Here is a 22,254-nt window from a genome sequence, read left to right as displayed (position 1 = left end):
ACAGTCATGTTCCTGGAATACTGCACATATAAATTTCATGAAAATTCTTTTAAGCTTATGCATTTATCTTGTTCAGTAAAATTACTTTCAAGATATCCTTTTTACTATGTAAACTGAATTGTTTCATGATTTTGAAATGCAAACAGTATAAATGAAAACATTTCAGGGGTGGGAAAAAATCCACCACTAATCTCAGCTACACAAAATTCTTAAAATCAAAAAGCCTATTCACACAAAATTATATGTAATGACTGTAGTAATCAGTTTATTACACAGATTAATCATTCTTGAACGTACAGGCTCCAGAGGAGCAATTGGGTCTTTAAATATACACAAGTATTTCCATCGAATGAATTTTCACCATCCAGATAGACCTAAGCAGTTAAAAACATAAGAAAAATAAGAGCTATTAGCTATGTATTAACTGAGAAACCACATACAAACCAAAGAATATGGAAGAGAGAAAGAGGGGCTGAAGGATGAAGGTTGAAGGGTGGGGAGATGTAAAAGAGTTGGAAACAAAGCCCATCACACTTTACTTACTAATAGCTCCAATCCATTTAAATGTTGACCAGTTAAACTTAGACCTTAAAATACAGGATGTAGGTAGAGTTTAATCTGATTGGTCATAACTTTCACCTAAGACGTTAAGTCCTTCGGAATAAAATGAATACAGAAACAGCTTCATGTTCTTCGCCTTGCTTTTCATAACTGTTTGTTTTGAGTTTAATGGAATTTCACTTAAAAAACAATCTCCTACAGGTCAGTGGAGCTTTTCTTCCCCATCCAAGCACACACCATACCCACCACCCCTCACTCTGCCGTTATCCAAATTTAAGTCAATAAGGAAAGCTTTTAGTCTCACACCTAGGTTATGCCTGGAGAACTGGCTTGTCACACACACACTTCTCTGCTAGGAGGCAATGTTGGTACAGAAGTACAGTATTTCTAGTTTGTTGTTCCAAGTATGTACAACACGCAGCACTGCTGTATCAGGTAAACATGTGCACAGGGGAAGATGAGGCGTGGGCTCATAGAAAGCAGTCAAATGGAAATCAAAAGGACTCTCTCTTTCAGAGTTCCCCTATCTTTATTTGTAGAGGTTATCCAATAATTTCTTTAATTACATCGCATACTTCTGAGTCCATTCCCGAGCTATTCTGTTGTACCTGTACACACAAAGAGAAGCTTAGCTTAACACAGGTGAGGAGTCAGTTAGAAAGCAACAGAGTTCATTCATTATCCCATGAAGTAACTTGAAGGGAATAACTTATAGTATATTCAAGCTAAGCCATCTTCCTACTCCAAATTTCTAATAAGCATTTATTCAATGATAGTGGGAAATATCCTATAAATGCTACTAATACAGGATTCTAATTAAATTTTAGCACTTGCTGGCATACCCTCAGTCTATACTTGATCGATGTATTTCTAACAGACAATCTTCAACCCTTGTTTGACTTATTTGGAGTTCCTGGAACAATATAATTCTATATTATATAGTTCTTGAAATCATATAATAATGATTAAATTGACATAATACTTCCCCCTGCATCAATAAAACAACCAGTTCTGGCAGGACTTATTTTAACAATTTGGTTGCTAAAATGAATGGGTTTATTGCTCCAGAAGAACATTCTAGTAGTAAAATAAGCAGGGCAAAGGGATCTTTAATTCTTTGATTAAAAAAGTTCTGCTGACCATTACCGCCACAATGACTTGGGAAAAATGCCCATAATTCTAAACACTGGACAAAATCGTTCACTAATCAAAAAATGTATTTCTGGGCTTCCCTGGTGGTGCAGTGGTTGAGAGTCCGCCTGCTGATGCAGGGGACACGGATTCGTGCCCCGGTCCGGGAAGATCCCACATGCCGCGGAGCGGCTGAGCCCGTGAGCCATGGCCGCTGAGCCTGCGCGTCCGGAGCCTGTGCTCCGCAACGGGAGAGGCCACAACAGTGAGAGGCCCGCGTACCGCAAAAAAAAAAAAAAAAAAAAAAAAAAAAAAAAAAGCATTTCTAAGTAAATTCACAAATAGAAAAAAGCATGATCTAATTTTATTCTGAATGCAGCCAAGAATACAGTTATAGATACTATTCAGACCTAAATACAGAAAAAAACTAAACTAAGAACCAATTGCTGTTAGAATTCCCCATTCTCAATGTAGCTCCATTTTAAAATATCCTATTTATATGCCTCTCTAACCAATAATTCAATTAATTGTTTAATCTTTTATATTTTAACTTTAGAAAATTATCCACTACCTCCCATCTATTTCCTTCACAATCTTTTTGAATAATACACAAAACAAACAAACAAAAAAAGATTTCTTCAACACTTTCAGTTATTATCTCTTGTGATATCCTGACCACTCTTCAATAATTCACAATACAATTCTAAAATATGTAAATTCTACAAGTTTTGTTTTAAAGGAAACTTGGGGCTTTCATGTCTTGTAACATTTATTCACTTTCTTTTTTACACTATTCCAAATGGTAGAAAATCAATTCTCTTTCCCATTAATTTATAAATACCTACCTAAGACAAATGGGCTCTTGATGCAAAATCTTTACACGTCAAAAGCCAAGCAGAAGACCTAAAGCTGTTGGAAAATATACTATAGAAAAGTTTTTCTAGGCAGTAGGAGTCATGAAACAATCAGATATAAAATCATTTATTTATAATGATAGTCGATGCAAATACTCCTCTTTCCTGTCCCCAGATGAGTATATTAGGACTTCATTTTAAGTATCTGACCCATATTCAGCCCTTAGACAAAAATATCTCCACCCTACCACAGATACTCTGCTGTCTGGAGACCATACTTACTTTTCTCTATCTGTTTTGTAGATCCGAGCAATCTCAGGCACTAAGGGATCATCTGGATTGGGATCACACAACAGAGAACAGATGGACAAAAGTACTAGAATGAAAAAAACATACAAATTAGTAGAGGAACAAAAGCAAAAAGGTTGAAAGAAACATGAGATGCCAACACAAGAGAAAATTCTAAGACCCTATTTATATTGTAGTGCCTAACAGCTTTGTAAGCTCTACCTAAGTTTACAGTAACAGCAATCAACAAAGATTCTAACAAGATTTCTCTATGCTTGAACCCCTGAGGAAGCTGGCCCAGGCTGGTGAAGTGTCTTGCCTCATGTCCCTGGTTAGTGAGTAAAATTAGAGTGGAATTAGAATCCAGGTCTTCCAAATCCTAGACCAATAACACTTTTCCCAGCTTATGAAGTTCGATTTTTAGAAGCCCATGTTCAGGGATAAATGGCTTTCAAAATTCCAAAGACAACCACACTACTGACTGCTCTTAGTAAGAAATGACAACTATGAAATCCAACAATTACTGCTTTCTCCATGGCAGGTACTATATATTCAAATGCAATGGATCTGTTTCATTTTTAGTTGAAAACGATTTAGTCTAAGAACATAAAGGCCAGTACTTGCTCCTAAATGGGGCTGGCCACACTTATTATAGAGGATACAACATATCTCAAACTAAAGTCTCAAATTATTTTCAGTAATGATTTAGAATCTCATCTAAGCCATTTCCTCAGTGACAACCCGGAATGTAGCAGACAGATCTCAACAGTACAGTTTCTTCTGTTCAAATTCATTAACTTATGTATTCCTTACTGAAAGCAAAGAGGAGGCTAAGGGCACTAATTACATTAAATCCAGTGGTCTCTGACATACTGAAATAAATTCCAATCCTTCTATTCTGATGCTACCAGAACTCAGCTACCTTATTTCTCTCTAATGTTCTGTAGCAAGAGACAATGATTCAGAGCCCACGTTACTCCCCAAACATCAAATTCATCAGGAAAAGGAATATTCCTTTTCCTATCAAATCTGTTCTATGGAGATCAAGGGCTTCTGAGAGATGAGAAAGTTTACACGCCCTTTATCATTCAGTTGTTAACAAAAAAAGCTATTTCCTTGCCTTAAGAGTATATGGAAAACAAAAAACATCAGGCAAGATGTTTTCTGACTCTTCATTCCTGTTGCCCACAAATGGCAGATGGCATTCCCAAAATATCTTCTCTTCCCATTGTCAGGTGTATCACCTGATGCCCTCTTCAAGCACAGAACATTCTAACAGCAATTAGGAAAGATTTCATGTATTTCCTGGAAATGACAACAAGGAGTTATAGATCTCTGAATGTTCATGAAATTACTGACTATAGAAGAAGAAACTTATCTGGCCTATCCAGCTGGCAAGAATACAACTGATTCTTCACCTAAAATTAGACATACAACCAAATTAGTATTTGTTATAAGTTCCCTTTATTTACTCTTCCAACTATTTCAATAAGGCAACTTTAAAAAGACAAATTAAAAAAAAATTGAAGTATAGTTGATTTACAATGTTGTGTTAGTTTCAGGTATACAGCAAAGTGATTCAGTTATACATATACATATATACTCTTTTTCAGATTCTTGTGCATTATAGGGTATTACAAGATACTGAATAGTTGCCTGTGCTATACAGGAGGTCCTTGTTTATCTATTTTATATACAGTAGTGTGTAACTATTAGTTCCAAACTCCTAATTTATCCCTCCCCGCCCCACTTCCCCTTTGTCAACCAAAAATTTGTCTTCTATGTCTGTGAGTCTGTTGCTGTTTTGTAAATAAGTTCATTTGTATCATTTTAAAAAGATAAGTTTTAAGTAAATAACTTTTCTCTCTTTCTTTCCAGGAAAGGAAGGTAGGATGGTGGTTATCTGGACCTGGTGAAAGGGTTCTTAGTACACTACTTAGATCCTTTAATTTGTAGAAAATTAATTTTGGCTTATAATATACTATACCTTCCTTCTCTATAAAGAGAATAACTTCTATTTCTACAGCTTGTAGAGACTCTTCACTGAAGTAACTAAATTTCCAACAATATATATATTCCTCATCAGTACATACCCATTTTCATTAGTGTCATAACCCACAGTCAATTCCAATTCTAAAAACATATAATCAAGTGGCTTTATGATGCACTTAATCTGCTTCCTTTAAGTTTTCTGTATATTTAGGTCCCTTACCTATATACTCAAAGTGGAGGGCATTTCGGGTCAAGATTACTGCCCTCAAAAACAGATGATGGGGACTTCCTTGGTGGTACCGTGGTTAAGAATCTGCCTGCCAATGCAGGGGACACGGGTTCAAGCCCTGGTCTGGGAAGATCCCACATGCCACGGAGCAACTAAGCCCGTGCGCCACAACTACTGAGCCTGTGTGCCACAACTACTGAAGCCCGCGTGCCTAGAGCCCATGCTCAGAAACAAGAGAAGCCACCTCAATGAGAAGCCTGCACACTGCAATGAAGAGTAGCCCCCAGTCGCCGCAACTAGAGAAAAGCCCACGTGCAGCAACGAAGACCCAATGCAGCAAAAAATTAATTAATTAATTAATTAATAAAAAAAGAAAAAACAGACTATGTTAAAGGGATAATTATATCACACATAGGATTCAGGCCTTCTTTAAAACACTAAATCTAGGTATGTTGATATAACCAAATTCAACAAAATGGCACTGCAGTTATTTTAAAAGATAGCTATCTAGACAGAACATATCAAGTCAAATAAACTAACAGCCCTTATGATTTAGAACAACTGAAAAAACCAACACCAGGCACAGAAGGGAAAGAAAAAAAAAGCTATGGTAATAATTTCAGGTATCTAGACCCCCCCGCCCCCCCAGACACACACACACACACACACACACACACACAGTCCCACCTCTGTTGGCCCCATTTGTATCTAGATTTCTATCTCTACAGATACTTGGTAAAAGAAGAGCAACCAGGCCAGGAAATCAAAAGAACAATAGGCATATGAACACTTTCACAAGCAGCCCTTGAATTGCAAGGAGGCCTAAAAAAAGAAAAGGGGTCACTTATCTGGAAAACTATTTCAGTCACAATTTTGAAAAATGTGGTCCTCTGGGGCTTCCCTGGTGGTGCAGTGGTTGGGAATCTGCCGGCCAATGCAGGGGACTCGGGTTCGAGCCCTGGTCCGGGAAGATCCCACATGCCGCGGAGCAACTAGGCCCGTGAGTCATAACTGCTGAGCCTGCGCATCTGGAACCTGTGCTCCGCAGCGAGAGGCCGCGATAGTGAGAGGCCCGCGCACCGTGATGAAGAGTGGCCCCCGCTTGCCGCAACTGGAGAAAGCCCTCGCACAGAAACGAAGACCCAACACAGTCAAAAATAAATAAATAAATATTTTTTAAAAAAAAAAAAATGTGGTCCTCTGATTTTTTATTTGTATTTTTGCCTAGGACCCCAGAAATCTTAATTTAATGCCCCAGAGTATTTGTTTCCTTCAAAAAATTAACTTTTAAGAGTATGCAAGTCCTACCATAATTATAACATGACAAATATCCAATAATTTTTTAAATTAATTATTTATTTTTGGCTGCACTAGGTCTTTGTTGCTGCGTGTGAGCTTTCTCTGGTTGCAGCGAGTGGGGGCCATGCTTCATTGCAGTGTGCGGGCTTCTCACTGCAGTGGCTTCTCTTGTTGTGCAGCACGGGCTCTAGGCTGTGGGCTCAGTAGTTGTGGTGCACAGGCTTAGCTGCTCCACAGTATGTGGGATCTTCCTGGACCAGGGCTCGAACCGATGTCCCCTGCATTGGCAGGCGGATTCTTAACCACCGCGCCACCAGGGAAGTCCTATCCAGTACTTTTTTTTTGGGGGGGGGCTGCGTTGGGTCTTTGTTGCTGCATGTAGGCCTTCTCTAGTTGCGGCGAGTGGGGGGCTACTCTTCATTGTGGCACGCGGGCTTCTCACTGCAGTGGCTTCTCTTGTGGTGGAGCACAGGCTCTAGGCGCATGGGCTTCAGTAGTTGAGGTGCGTGGGCTCTAGAGTGCAGGCTCAGTAGTTGTGGTGCACGGGCTTAGTTGCTCCATGGCATGTGGGATCTTCCTGGACCAGGAATCGAAACCGTGTCCCCTGCATTGGCAGGCAGATTCTTAACCACTGCGCCACCAGGGAAGTCCCCTCCAATACTTTTTACAATAGTGCCTTTATCCCAGTTATTTGGGTGCTTACAAGGAACCAGTTAACTATGTATTTTTGCTTTTTTAATCTTCATAATAACAGTGAAATAGTTTTTATCATCCCTATTCTACAGATGAAAACTCTGTGGAATGCAGAAGCCAATCTGTCTCAAGTCTCATCCAATAAGAGGTGGAGCTGAGATCCTAATACAGGCAGTTGCATCCAGAATCTATGTTCTTTACCATGAAACTATGTTGCCTCTTGCCTAAATGTATGCATTAAAGAAATGATAAAATTTAAGTAGACAGAAAAGAAAAATATTTTCATGTACCAAATTTCATCCCCAAATACCCAAACTATTTCTTTCTAGCTATTTAATATACTTTCTGTACAACGCAAGTTACAGTGTGTAACACTTTATCTCTTTTCTGCTTTTTTCAAACACTGTATTTTACTATTTCCCACAATATATATATATATATTTTTTGCGGTACGCGGGCCTCACTGTTGTGGCCTCTCCCGTTGCAGAGCACAGGCTCTAGATGCTCAAGCTCAGCGGCCATGGCTCACGGGCCTAGCCGCTCCGCGGCATGTGGGATCTTCCCGGACCGGGGCATGAACCCGTGTCCCCTGCATCGGTAGGCGGACTCTCAACCACTGCGCCACCAGGGAAGCCCTCCCACAATATTTTTAAGGATCAATACTCTTTTGAATGCATTTGCCAGAACCAATATATTTTCTCCTCTACCGTTGAGTCTATATGTAATTTCTATTTTTCAGAAATAACACTGTTGCAAATGTACTTGCACAGAGAACTTTTTTTAACAGTTGGGCTTATTTTTTTAGTACAAATGAATGAACCTAGAATTACTGGGTCAAAGGGTATTAATGATTAAATCTCTTATTTCTTAATACATACTGGCAGACTGGACTATACAAATCTATACTTCTATCTATAGCATATATAAGCACTCATTTCAATGTAGTTCACCAACATTTAGTTTTCTTTTGTAAAGATCTTTGTTAATTAAAAAGGTGAAAAATGGGAACTTATTTTAATTTCCTTGATTATTCTGTTCCTTTCTGTCCATTGGGATCTAGGTTTTTCCTTACTGATTTATATATGTTCTTCATATCTGTTAAACATATTGGCCCATTATCATACTTGCAGCCTATTTCTAGTATCTGTACTTTGACAACATTTAATCCACTTGTGATTTCATTTGGGTATGATTTTGAGGGGTTGAACAATCTCAAATCAACAAATAAGATAATATTCAGTTCAGGGATATAAAAAAATCCCCAACCTCCTCATATAACTAGGTCTTATTTTAAAGAACTATTGGAGGGGGACCTCCCTGATGGCGCAGTGGTTAAGGCTCTGCGCTCCCAATGCAGGGGGCCCAGGTTCACTCCCTGGTCTGGGAACTAGATCCCACATGCATGCCACCACTAAGAGTTCGAATACCACAACTAAGGACCCTGTGACTTCCCTGGTGGTGCAGTGGTTAAGAATCCGCCTGCCAATGCAGGGGACACGGGTTCGATCTCTGGTCCGGGAAGATCCCACATGCTGTGGAGCAACTAAGCTCGTGCACCACAACTACTGAGCCTGCGCTCTAGAGCATGCAAGCCACAACACTACTGAGCCTGTGTGCCACAACTACTGAAGCCCGCGCACCTAAAGCCTGTGATCCGCAACAAGAGAAGCCACCACAATGAGAGGCTCGTGCACCACAATGAAGAGTAGCCCCTGCTCACCACAACTAGAGAAAGCCCGCATACGAAAACCCAACGCAGCCAAATAAGTAAATAAATAAGTAAATAAAGAAAGAAAGAACTACTGGATCTTCCATCACAAAGTTGGTAACTAACTTTCTCTACACATTTTCACCCCCCCCCACATACACACAGTATACCAAAGATTAAGATGCTCAAATAAAAATTTATATTAAATTGATTATCTTAGAGGGTGATTCTGTTCCTGACAGAAACCTAAAGATAAGAGCTAGTAAAACCTTAAAGAATGTGAATATGAATTCACCTATACTTTGCTCTTCAAGAAACTACTGACTATGCTTATAGTATACAAGCATTCCTCTACAATGGCTGTTTTTTTTCTTATTCTGGAACAATATCTATCCTTTCCATTCATGGATCTCAAGGTTGGAAGAGACATTGTTTGTCTTCTACTTTTACTATGCTCTAAAAAAAACATTCATACCAAGTAGCCATATTCCAACCTATGCTTGAATAGCAAGAGCAATGGACAGAGAGTAGTCACGACACCAAGGAATACCTATGCTTGAAAATCCAGCTCTCTCCAGTGGGTCTAAAGGTCTTTTTAAGAATAAGTGGGGGGCTTCCCTGGTGGCACAGTGGTTGGGAGTCTGCCTGCCAAGGCAGGGGACGCGGGTTTGCGCCCTGGTCTGGGAAGATCCCACATGCCGCGGAGCAACTGGGCCAGTGAGCCACAATTACTGAGTCCGTGCATCTGGAGCCTGTGCTCCACAACAAGAGAGGTCGTGATAGTAAGAGGCCTGCGCACCACGATGAAGAGTGGCCCCCGCTCGTCACAACTAGAGAAAGCCCTCGCACAGAAACAAAGACACAACACAGCCATAAATAAATAGATAGATAGATAGACAGATAGATAGATAGAATAAGGGGGATTGCTACCTCCTCTTAAAAAAGGAATCTGAGCAATCTTTCCCAGAATAAGTAATCTTAAAACACAGTAGGCTTTTTATATTGATATCAAATACTCATTCTATTACCTTTTGAAATAGTTAGTGCTGGAGACCACTGTGACCGTAGAATATCAAGACAAATGCTGCCATTACTGTTAATATTTGGATGATAAATTCTTGTTGTAAATGCAACCTATCAAAAAAGGAAAATTTTTTGTAAACTGTTTCAATAGTATTGTCGAAAGTAGATACAAAACAATTGTCATATCCCAATTACCTTAGGTGGTTTGAAGGGGTAATCTGTTGGGAAATGAATTGTCAAGAAAAATACTCCACCCTGATAGGGACTGTCATTCTGTTGATAACAGGAAAAGTTGGATTAAAATGAGTGAATTACATAAACTATTTATTCTAAAATTAATCTGAATACTTACTGGCCCCATTATTGTAGCTTGCCAATGGAACACTGAAAAAGAACAACAAAAAATCACCATGAAGCAATATCCACAGTATACCTACACCATAATAACATATCATTCCCCATGTAATCTCAGTTCATTTATTAGCAATATGATGAGTCCTGAGCAGGATGAGGAATCTAAATTAAGTTGGAGTCTAACAGAAAAAACAAAAATGACTAGCATGGTATAGAACACTGATAAGGTGCTCAACAAAGAAGTATTTGGGCTAAAACATCTTGAAAATTCATGTCAGGGAGACAAAATACTTGACAAGGTCCAAAATTTCACTTTTAAACAGGCATTTCCTTACCTCAAAGGGTAAAAAAGAACCACAAGATTCAATCTTTCATGTGTTGTATCATTTCCCCAACACAAATATATATAATATACTCCTTTTATAGTACTGGCATAGAGCAGAACAGTAAACTTAAAGTAGACAATACTCAAATTAGGAAATGCTGTTTTTTTTCCAGTGAGAAAAAAATTTCCAAGAGTTCTCACGTGTAGGTGTTTAGAATTGCTGGTACCTCAGTAAATAAAGAAAACATCAGCTGAAAGCCCCAAGCTTGATTACAAACTCGGGATAATCCCAATAAATTATATACTTGTTTAATAAGGAAATTTTCTCTTCAAACTGCAAAAAATGGTGCTTGTTCCATTTCCAAGGTGATGCCACTAAGGACAACACAAAGATCAAAAAGCCAGTTTTCATTTCTAAGCAAGCTACTTAGCACTTAACATTCACACTAGGATTTGAGCAAACTAAGGGAAGCTATCAATGGGATTATACATGAGCAACCCAAACCACCTAACCCTCGACACAAAGAGGAAATGTGAAGACTAAAAAACTGCACAAAAATCCACTGGGATATCAGGCCAAATCCTTAAATTCCTTCTGACCACCTGCATGAGAACTGACCCTATGGTTGGCCTGCCCCTCACTGGGGCCTGAATCTACAAAGAGCAGCCTGTTTATTAGGAATTAAAAATAAAGGATAGGTACTGCTGAAGCTCTCCTTTTTAGGTTACCCATCATTAGTACTGAGAAAAATTCCTCATAACTTCTGCCAACCAATTCTTTATGGATTAAGCAGCTAAGGAGAAAGTCACTTTGAGTCACTAAGATTAGTCCCAATATCTTTAACAAAGGTCCTATTAAAAGAGCCCTAAGGTCCTGTTTAAAGAAACAAGTCTCATTCTGTTTTTAATCATAAATATACTTACAATTCGAGTAAACAAAACACACTTGATAATTGGAGTAAACAATCCCAGTGACAAAGCTGAAAACACTATTAAAAATGACCAAGCTACAGGTCAAGGGAAATGTTTTAAAGCAATTTTATTCTTCCATTTAATCCTTCTATATTTTTAAAATTTGTGGCTGTAAATGGGAAGATATAGCTATACCTGCATTCTTGTTAAAGGTTGTAAGAATCAGGTAAGGAATAAAAAGAGAGGACTAAAGCACTTAGATGATAAAATATCAAGACATGCTAAAAAATTTAATTTTTTTTAACTATCTAAGTCCTAACTTTTTTCTGAGTCTTTTCAAGATCAATCTTTCTCTTGCTAAAAATACTGCCAGACTTTAGAAGTTATTAGTAAAATTTAAACCTGAACAAATTCTTGGCTGAAGGTAAAATATTTATTTTTGGTGATTTCCTATTCTTCCTCTACAGAAAACAAAGCCCATTTTATGCTTTATGATTAAAATCAACTAAAAATTAGACAACACAGAAACCCAAAAGGCTTGGAGCAGAAATTCTGACAAGACAAGCTGGCAACTAGAACATTTACAATTACATAAAGGATACCCTTCCTAGAAGAAGATGTGAAAAGATCAATATTTTCAAGTAATAATGCAATCTCTTTCATATCTGGCACTCTGGAAAATTAAAAATATTCTAGTGTATTTAAGCAAGAATCTTATATTACTGAGAACTCTTATAAGCAGCATCAACAGGCTATTTCATATGTAATTCATATCCATTTAGTTAGTAAATCATGTTTGTTTAATATTCCCCAATAGAACTGAACTTATATAAACCATTAGTTCTAAAATAAAAACCCATTAACACTCAAATGCTAACCTTTATTAACTTATTTGTTTTCGTCTTTATAAATAAAGGGTCAAATACTGTCACCAGAAAAATGAGTAAAAGCACATACACAGGGCTGTCTTTAAGAGTGAGACGGGAGAGGAATAAGGAAATTACTGATGTAGCAATTGAGATCAACAATATTTATGTCTCTTGTTAAAATGATCTAGAATCTACAATACCAACAAAAGGCAGAGAAGAACAAAATAAAAACACATTAATTTGGGGCTTCCCTGGTGGTGCAGTGGATGGGAGTCTGCCTGCTGATGCGGGGGACACGGGTTTGTGCCCCGGTCCGGGAAGATCCCACGTGCCGTGGAGCAGCTGGGCCTGTGAACCATGGCCACTGGGCCTGCGAGTCCGGAGCCTGTGCTCCGCAGCGGAAGGGGCTGCGGCAGTGGGAGGCCCAAGTACCGCAAAAAAAAAAAAAAAAAAAAATTTAATTAACAAAAGCATTTCAAGACCTACCATTTAAATCTTAATTGAGTATCCTGCCACACTGGTTAAATATAAGAATACCTACTGGAATCACCGACTTTTGTTTCCATGTCTTGACTATTGTAAACAGTGCTATGAACACTGGGGTGCATATATCTTTTCCAAGTAGTTCTCTCCAGATACATGCCCAGGAGTGGGATTGCTGGATCATATGATAACTCTACTTTTAGTTTTTTAAGGAACCTCCATACTGTTCTCCATAGTGGCTGTACCAGTTACATTCCCACCAACAGTGTAGGAGGGTTCCCTTTTCTCTACACCTCCAGCAAACTGTTTGTAGATTTTTTGACGGTGGCCATTGTGACTAGTGTGAGGTGATACTTCATTGTAGTTCTGATCTGCTTTTCTCTAATAACTAGCAATATTGAGCATCTTTTCATGTGCCTATTGGCCACCTGTAGGTCTTCTTTGGAGAAATGTCTATTTAAGGACTTCTGCCCATTATTTGATTGGGTTGTTTGTTTTTTATCAAAAAGCTTTTATTAACCTGTATGAGCTGTTTGTATATTTTGGAAATTAATTCCTTGTTGGTTGCATTGTTTGCAAGTATTTTCTCCTATTCCACAGGTTGTCTTTTTTTGTTTACAGTTTCCTTTGCTGTGCAAAAGCTTTTAAGTTTAATTATGTCCCATTTGTTTATTTTTGTTTTTATTTCCATTACTCTAGGAGACGGAGCCAAAAACATATTGCTGCAATTTATGTCAAAAAGTATTCTCCTTACGTTTTCCTCTAGGAGTTTTAGAGTATCTGGTCTTAAACTTAGGTGTTTATTTTGAGTTTATTTTTGTATATGGTGTGAGAAAATGTTCTGATTTCATTCTTTTACATGTAGCTGTCCAGTTTTCCCAGAACCACTTACTGAAGAGACTATCTTTTTCTCCATTGAATATTCTTTTTTTTAAATTTATTTTTTATTTTTTGCTTTATAACAAATTAAATCAGTTATACATATACATATGTTCCCATATCCCCTCCCTTTTGCGTTTCCCTCCCACCCTCCCTATCCCACCCCTCCAGGCGGTCACAAAGCACCGAGCTGATCTCCCTGTGCTATGCGGCTGCTTCCCACTAGCTAGCTACCTTACGTTTGGTAGTGTATATATGTCCATGCCGCTCTTTCACTTTGTCACAGCTTACCCTTCCCCCTCCCCATATCCTCAAGTCCATTCTCTAGTAGGTCTGTGTCTTTATTCCTGACTTACCCCTATGTTCTTCATGACATTTTTTTTCTTAAATTCCATATATATGTGTCAGCATACAGTATTTGTCTTTCTCTTTCTGACTTACTTCACTCTGTATGACAGACTCTAGGTCCATCCACCTCATTACAAATAGCTCAATTTCATTTCTTTTTATGGCTGAGTAATATTCCATTGTATATATGTGCCACATCTTCTTTACCCATTCATCCGATGATGGACACTTAGGTTGTTTCCATCTCCGGGCTATTGTAAATAGGGCTGCTATGAACATTTTGGTACATGTCTCTTTTTGAATTATGGTTTTCTCAGGGTATATGCCCAGTAGTGGGATTGCTGGGTCATATGGTAGTTCTATTTGTAGTTTTTTAAGGAACCTCCATACCGTTCTCCATAGTGGCTGTACCAATTCACATTCCCACCAGCAGTGCAAGAGTGTTCCCTTTTTTCCACACCCTCTCCAACATTTATTGTTTCTAGATTTTTTGATGATGGCCATTCTGACTGGTGTGAGATGATATCTCACTGTAGTTTTGATTTGCATTTCTCTAATGAGTAAAGATGTTGAGCATCCTTTCATGTGTTTGTTGGCAGTCTGTATATCTTCTGTGGAGAAATGTCTACTTAGGTCTTCTGCCCATTTTTGGATTGGGTTGTTTGTTTTTTTGTTATTGAGCTGCATGAGCTGCTTATAAATTTTGGAGATTAATCCTTTGTCAGTTGCTTCATTTGCAAATATTTTCTCCCATTCTGAGGGTTGTCTTTTGGTCTTGTTTATGGTTTCCTTTGCTGTGCAAAAGCTTTTAAGTTTCATTAGGTCCCATGTGTTTATTTTTGTCTTTATTTCCATTTCTCTAGGAGGTGGGTCCAAAAGGATCTTGCTGTGATTTATGTCATAGAGTGTTCTGCCTATGTTTTCCTCTAAGAGTTTGATAGTTTCTGGCCTTACATTTAGGTCTTTAATCCATTTTGAGCTTATTTTTGTGTATGGTGTTAGGGAGTGATCTAATCTCATACTTTTACATGTCCCTATCCAGTTTTCCCAGCACCACTTATTGAAGAGACTGTCCTTTCTCCACTGTACATTTCTGCCTCCTTTATCAAAGATAAGGTGACCATATTCCATTGAATATCCTTGATTCTTTTGTTGTAGATTAATTGACCATACATGCGTAGGTTTATTTCTGGGCTTTCTATCCTGTTCCACTGATCTATATGCTTGTTTTTTGTTTTCCTGTTCCACTGATCTATATTCTTGTTTTCCGCACCATACCCCTTTGATTACTGTAGCTTTGTAGTACATTCTGAAGTCAGGAAGCATGATTCCTCTAGCTCCAGTCTTCTTTCTCAAGATTGTTTTGGCTATTTGAGGTCTTCTGTGTTTCCATACACATTAAAAAAATTTTTTTTCTAGTTCTGTGAAAAATGCCATTGGTAATTTGATAGGGATAGCACTGGATCTGTAGATTGCCTTGGGCAGTATGGTCATTTTAACAATATCTGTCTATGTCATCTTCAATTTCTTTCACCAGCAACTTATAGTTTTCAGAGTATAGGTCTTTTCAGCATAATGTTTTTAATGCTCATCCATGTTGTAGTATATATCATTTCATTCTTGTTAATTGTCAAATAATATTCCATTGTATGGATACACCACATTTTATTTACCCCTTCATCAGCTGGTGGTGGGCATTTGGGTTGTTTTCACTTTTTGGCTATTATAAATAAAGCTTCTATGAACAATCATGTATGAGTTTTTGTACAGATATACGTTTTCATTTCTCTTGGACACATACCTAGGAATGAACTCACTGGGTTATATCGTAACTCCATGTTTAACTTTTTGAGGAACTGACAGGCTGTATTCCAAGCTGGCTATACCATTTTGCATTCTACCAGCAATGTATGAAGGTTCAAATTTCTCCACATCCTCATCAACATTTTTTATTATTTGACTTTTTGATTCTAGTCATCCTAGTGGGTGTAAAGTGACATCTCATGGTTCTGACATGCATTTCCCTGATGATTAATGATGCTGAACATCTTTCCATGTGTTTATTGGCCATTTGTATATCTTATTTGGAGAAACAGCTATGCAAATCCTCTGTTTATTTTAAAATTGGGTTATCTATCTTTATATTGCTGAGATATAGACTTTTAAAAAATATTTTGGATAAATATGCCTTATTAGATATATATGACCTACAAAATTTTTCTTCCATTCTGTGTGTCTTTTCACTTTCTTAATAGTATCATTTGTTGCATCTAATTTTTAAATTTTGATGAAGTCTAATATATCTTTTTCTTTTACTGCTTATGCTTTGGGGAGTTTAACTCTCCAGAGTAACCATTTTTTCAATCTGAGAAAGGAATGTAATAATACTATGGTAGAAGCAAAGGCAAATTACTTTAGCACACCACAGAATTTCAAAAACAAAATCTAATCCCCAGACTTCAAACGCTTTTAATTAAAAATCAGCCACTCTCAACTTTGAGGAATTTACCTGAAATAAAAACACTCTTTCAATTGAATGACCACACTGATGCAGACAGATTATATGATAACCGTGGAATGACAAAAGTAGAATCAGAAAACCTGAGAATGAGTCCACTTCCGGAACCTCCACAAGCCTCTCACCAGATTCTTCTCTAAAATAGTTTACAATTTCTATCCCAATGACCTAAAAGAATTGTGAGGCGTAAATGAGACAATGTGTGTTTAAGTACTTGTCCTGTCCTGTTTGGTATCAAATACTATAGTTACTCATACCGGACAAGTCTAAACATAACATAAATGGGATTTTTCATCACAAGTACTTAGTCTTATAATTTATAACATCTGTTTTATCTATAAAGCAGTCCTTGTACAAGGGCTTTGCTTTGGTTCTCAAGGATTTAGGAGACCAAAACAGCAACCTAAGAAAAACAAGGAAAAAATTAATTTACACACAAACTAATATAACCTCATTTATTTTTTGCCTTCATCTATATACTTCTCTTACACAAATGTTTCCAAGTATACTCCAAGTATATTCCATTTTTTCCCTATTTGCTAAATGTTGCATTTTTTGTGTGTGAATTACTTTTGTGTTACAAGGCACAGCCTCTTCAAATATCCTCCATTTTAAAAAGGATGAAAGATGGTATAAGGGGAAAAAGTTGTGTTGAGACAAAGTGGAACAAAAGCAAAATTATTATTCAGCATGTATGATAAGTACAATAGATTATTTTAGACAGGATTGAGATAAACTGGACATTAAAAATAAATTGTAGCTGTCTTCACAAGTATGAGTCACTAGAAAGACAGACACAGACCCACATACATACATACACATATACATATACACACACATATCCCCCCCCATCATCTTTAGTATTATCTTACTGAAAGAACAGTAGCTTGCTGTAGGTAAAAGCTCGAATATTTTGACTCAAGTAAATACCCAGAAGGGACAAAGGACAGATAAGAAGGAGTCAGGACAACTACACAGACAGTGTCTGGCAGAAGAGGTTCAAAATGTAATAAACAGTACAGAAGACGATGGGATACACATAAAACTGAACCTTTCGTGGGCAAGTAAAGGTAAATACTGCCTCTTCCCTACTGCATAACTATCTCTTCACACAAAATAACCTTAAGAGATGTATATTTATCAGTCCCAGAGTTCCCCAGAGGCAGACTGTTATGCTGTTTTATGTTTCACTCTATCATTCTTTTTACATACTTACTATCATCTCCAACGGGACCTGCTGAACACTGTGCTGGGGGGTCCCGCGCCAGGTCATTCAATTCCTTAAGAAGGAGAGAAAAAAGAAATGTATTCAACATAAATATAATTTTTATCCATTAATAAAATTGTCACTGTTACCAACATTCTCTGTCCCACCAGTAAAGCTCTTTTAGGAGCACTCCTTCAAAGTCAGAGAAGGGTAGATTAATGAAATCCTTGGGATTTCATTATTTGGGATTCTTGAATGCAAATATATGTTTATAAAAGTAATCATTTTTGCTTTGTTCGGAGTTTAGTAGATATTAAATATAAGGAAGGTAAACATGTATCATACTAAAGAACCACAAAAACTGTTTTTAAGTAAAAACTTATTAGTTTTCAAAAAAGATCAACGGCTTTTTTTTTTTAAGATTTAATTTAATTTTATTTTTTTGGCTGCAGTGGGTCTTCGTTGCTGTGCGCAGGCTTTCTCTAGTTGTGGTGAGTGGGGGCTCCTTTTCATTGCAGTGCCTGGGCTTCTCACTGCGGTGGCTTTCTCTTGCTGCGGAGTACGGGCTCTAGGCATGCAGGCTTCAATAGTTGTGGCACGCAGTCTCTGGAGCGCAGGCTCAGTACTTGCGGCGCACGGGCTTAGTTGCTCCACAGCATGTGGGATCTTCCCGGACCAGGGATGGAACCCGTGTCCCCTGAATTGGCAGGCGGAGTCTTACCCACTGCACCACCAGAGGAAGTCCCCATAGGCTGGTTTTTGTACCTCAAAACCATTAGGTTATACTTGAGACAAACTCTTTAAGTCATAAATGTTCCAAAGTACACAGAACCATCTAACAAGATGCTGGTATTTTTTCAGTTCATACCCACTACCAAGGTTTCAAAGGTAGTAGAAAAAACTTTAAGAAGGATATATTACAGGGCTTCCCTGGTGGCGCAGTGGTTGAGAGTCTGCCTGCCAATGCAGGGGACACGGGTTCATGCCCCGGTCCGGGAAGATCCCACATGCCGCAGAGCAGCTAGGCCCGTGAGCCATGGCTGCTGAGCCTGCGCGTTCGGAGCCTGTGCTCCGCAACAGGAGAGGCCACAACAGTGAGAGGCCCGCGTACCGCAAAAAACAAACAAACAAAACAAAAACAAACAAACAAAAAGGATATATTACAAAGGCTGGCTGAATATAACCCATCATAAAGTTTTGTAATCAGAGATGGAACTACTTGTAGTAATGCTCCACAACCAGATGCCAGCTTCTTAGCTATTTTAACGTAAGAACCCACAAACTTGAGATTTGTTGCTGGGTGGGGATGCCTGAAAAACCACAAAGCAGGAAATCATACTATATTCCCTTTCCCCTTGACTTGGTATTTGAGATAAAAACAAGCTCTGAGGGAGGACTAGTTTTAATTATATGTTAAAACTAGGACAGTAAAAACAGTAAAATCTATTAAAAGTACAATAAAAACTATCTCTGATCTTATTAATGAGTTACATAAGTAAACTTTTTTTTTTTTTTTTTTTTGCTGTACGCGGGCCTCTCACTGCTGTGGCCTCTCCCGCTGCGGAGCACAGGCTCCGGACGCGCAGGCTCAGCGGCCATGGCTCACGGGCCCAGCCGCTCCGCGGCACGTGGGATCCTCCCGAACCGGGGCACGAACCCGCGCCCCCTGCATCGGCAGGCGGACTCCCAACCACTGCGCCACCAGGGAAGCCCTACATAAGTAAACTTTTTAACTTGCAACACATAGATATTTCTGTAAGTCCCTTCTTCTGAGTTAACTTATTCAACCGGCCATTTGGGTTCATCAATTATCCTGTTTTATCCTATCTGTAAGCTCGGAGGACAGAGCATAAAATATAGAAATAAAGTTCTGTTTTGTTTTTTAAAGGGCTGGGGTTGAGATAAAGATTTAACAATATTTACTTTCTTTCGTATCTCAATTTGGTGATTTTGTATTTCTCTACAACAGAGATTCCATTCCTTGCCCGTCTCAAGGAGGAAAACAAACAAAAAACAACCTACTGAACAGTTCCTATTCCCAAATGTTTGTAATAAAGGTCATTATAACTAAGAATGCTTGCTTGATTTGAAACAAAAAGTTAATCTACTTCTGACTAACATTTATCTAAGTGAATATAAGATTCATCAGATGGTGATCACTTTGTAATGTACAGAAATATCAAATCACTATGTTGTGCACCAGAAACTAACATAGTGTTGTGGGTCAACTATACTTCAAAAACAAACAAACAAACTCATAGAAAAAGAGATCAGATTTGTTTATCAGAGGTGAGGGGAGGTGGTGAGTTAGTCAAAAGGTACAAATTTCCAGTTATAAATAAGTACTAGGTATGTAAATGTACATCATGATAAATATAATTAACACTGCTGTATTTTAAAAAATATTTTATTTTATTTATATTTTTGGCTGCATCGGGTCTTAGTTGCAGCGCTTGGGCTCTTCATTGTGGTGTGTGGGCTTCTCTCTAGTTGTGGCATGCGGGTTTTTCTCTCTCTAGTTGTGGCGTGTGGGTTCCAGAACACGTGGGCTCAATAGTTGCGGCACACAGGCTTAGCTGTCCCTCGGCATGTGGGATCTTAGTTCTCCAACCAGGGATCGAACCAGCATCCCCTGCATTGGAAGGCAAATTCTTTACCACTGGACCACCAGGGAAGTCCCAACACTGCTGTTTGTTATACATGAAAGTTGTTAAGAGAATAAATCGTAAGAGTTCTCATTACAAGGAAAAAAATTTTTTTCTTTACCTTTTATTTTGTATCTGTGAGATGATGGATATTCACTAAACTTACCATGGTAATCATTTCATGATATATGTAAGTCAAATCATTATGCTGAACATCTTAAACTTATATAGTATGTCAATTACATCTCAATAAAACTGAAAGGAAAAAAATATGAGCCATTAAAAAAAATCCATCAGTCCACTTCATGAGCCAGTATGATATAATTAATTAAAAAAACCTTAACCCAAACTTAAGCTAATAAATAATTAATATACTCATTCAACACTTCCTTGGTTCAAGGCACTCATATGGATGAATCTCAAAGGCATAATGTTAAGTGAAATCAGTCAGACATAAAAAGACTATATTCTGTATGATTCCATTGATATGCATTCTAGAAAAGGTAAATTTATAGCAACAGAAAGCAGACCAATTGTTTCAGGGGCTAGAGAGAGCTGGAGGGGATTGATGTGCAAAGGAACATGAGGAAAATTTGGGGGGTTATGGAAATATTCTATATCATGATTTTCATAGGGACCACAAAACTGTGTATATATTTATTAAAACTCAAACTGTATACTTAAAATTGTTGAATTTTATTGCATATAATATATATCAAAGTTGTCTACTAAAAAAGCATATATCCATTCATCTTTGTATATGCATAAAATATCTCTGAAGAATACATAAGAAACTAGTTCACAGTATTTGCCTTCAGAAGGAAAGCCTGTTTTGGGGGTGAGAATAGGAACTATATGTATTCCTTTGATACCTTTTTTTTTTTTTTTTTTTTTTTTTGTGGTACGCGGGCCTCTCGCTGTTGTGGCCTCTCCCATTGCGGAGCACAGGCTCCGGACACGCAGGCTCAGCAGCCATGGCTCACGGGCCCAGCCGCTCCGCGGCATGTGGGATCTTCCCAGACCAGGGCACGAACCCGTGTCCCCTGCATCGGCAGGCGGACTCTCAACCACTGCGCCACCAGGGAAGCCCCCTTTGATACCTTTTAACAAGTGTATTTATTGCCTATTTGAAAAATAAATTACCAGGGGCTTCCCTGGTGGCGCAGTGGTTAAGAATCCACCTTCCAATGCAGGGGACATGGGTTCGAGCCCTGGTCCGAGAAGATCCCACATGCTGCAGAGCAACTACGCCCGTGCGCCACAACTACTGAAGACTGCGTGCCTGGAATCTGTGCTCCGCCACAAGAGAAGGCACCACAATGAGAAGCCCTCGCACCGCAACAAAGAATAGCCCCCGCTCGCCGCAACCAGAGAAAGCCCGCGCACAGCAACGGAAGACCCAATGCAGCCAAAAAATAAAAAATTAATTAATTAAATCTATATAAAAAAAATAACTTACCAGTTCTGACTATAAATTTGGATTAAAATAAAATAGCTATTAAAAGCTGTGACCATCTCATTTCAAAACAGTGAAAAGCCAGTTAGACTGAATAGACACAGAAGCTACAAAATTTGATGTGCCTGCATTAAGATGAAAACTGAAGGGAGTTCCCTGGTGGCCTAGTGATTAGAATTCCAGGCTTTCACTGCCGTGGCCCAAGGAACTGAGATCCTGCAAGCCGAGTGGTGTGGCCAAAAACAAAACAAAGATGAATCTTGAAACTAAATAAAGGCACTGATCTAGACAGATCACTTGGGCAGAAAAAAATACCGTAACACATCAGGCTATTTTTTGTTTAACAGCTGGCTTTATCATATGCCTTTATACCTGTACATTAATTTCCCTGACTTCTTATTCCAAAAGAAATAGTATTCAGATTTGTCTTGTATATCATATAGCAAATTATACATTACTGGGATTGAGAGTAGGGCTAAG

The 22,254-nt window shown here is 38.4% G+C and overlaps 1 protein-coding gene across 2 annotated transcripts in view; it reads right to left on the bottom strand.

The window, feature by feature from the left end:
• Positions 1-238: 238 nt before the first annotated feature.
• Positions 239-22,254, bottom strand: part of UBE2D2 (ubiquitin conjugating enzyme E2 D2) — a 61,096-nt gene continuing 39,080 nt past the window's right edge. Inside the window, exons 1-7 of one of the 2 annotated variants that reach the window (XM_060093433.1) lie at positions 17,683-17,746; positions 16,550-16,634; positions 10,131-10,162; positions 9,974-10,051; positions 9,784-9,889; positions 2,829-2,922; positions 239-1,169 (exon numbers count right to left, since the gene is read on the bottom strand). In XM_060093433.1, coding sequence (XP_059949416.1) covers positions 1,124-1,169; positions 2,829-2,922; positions 9,784-9,889; positions 9,974-10,051; positions 10,131-10,162; positions 16,550-16,634; positions 17,683-17,739 — 498 coding nt within the window. In that variant the 5' untranslated portion in view covers positions 17,740-17,746 and the 3' untranslated portion in view covers positions 239-1,123. Of the gene's footprint in view, positions 1,170-2,828; positions 2,923-9,783; positions 9,890-9,973; positions 10,052-10,130; positions 10,163-16,549; positions 16,635-17,682; positions 17,747-22,254 lie in introns of those variants that run through there. The other variant, XM_060093434.1, reaches the window with a different exon arrangement.

Source organism: Mesoplodon densirostris, chromosome 3 (assembly GCF_025265405.1).
Source record: "Mesoplodon densirostris isolate mMesDen1 chromosome 3, mMesDen1 primary haplotype, whole genome shotgun sequence".
Classification (NCBI taxonomy): Eukaryota; Metazoa; Chordata; class Mammalia; order Artiodactyla; family Ziphiidae; genus Mesoplodon; species Mesoplodon densirostris.
This window is presented reverse-complemented; position numbering and strand designations above follow the sequence as displayed.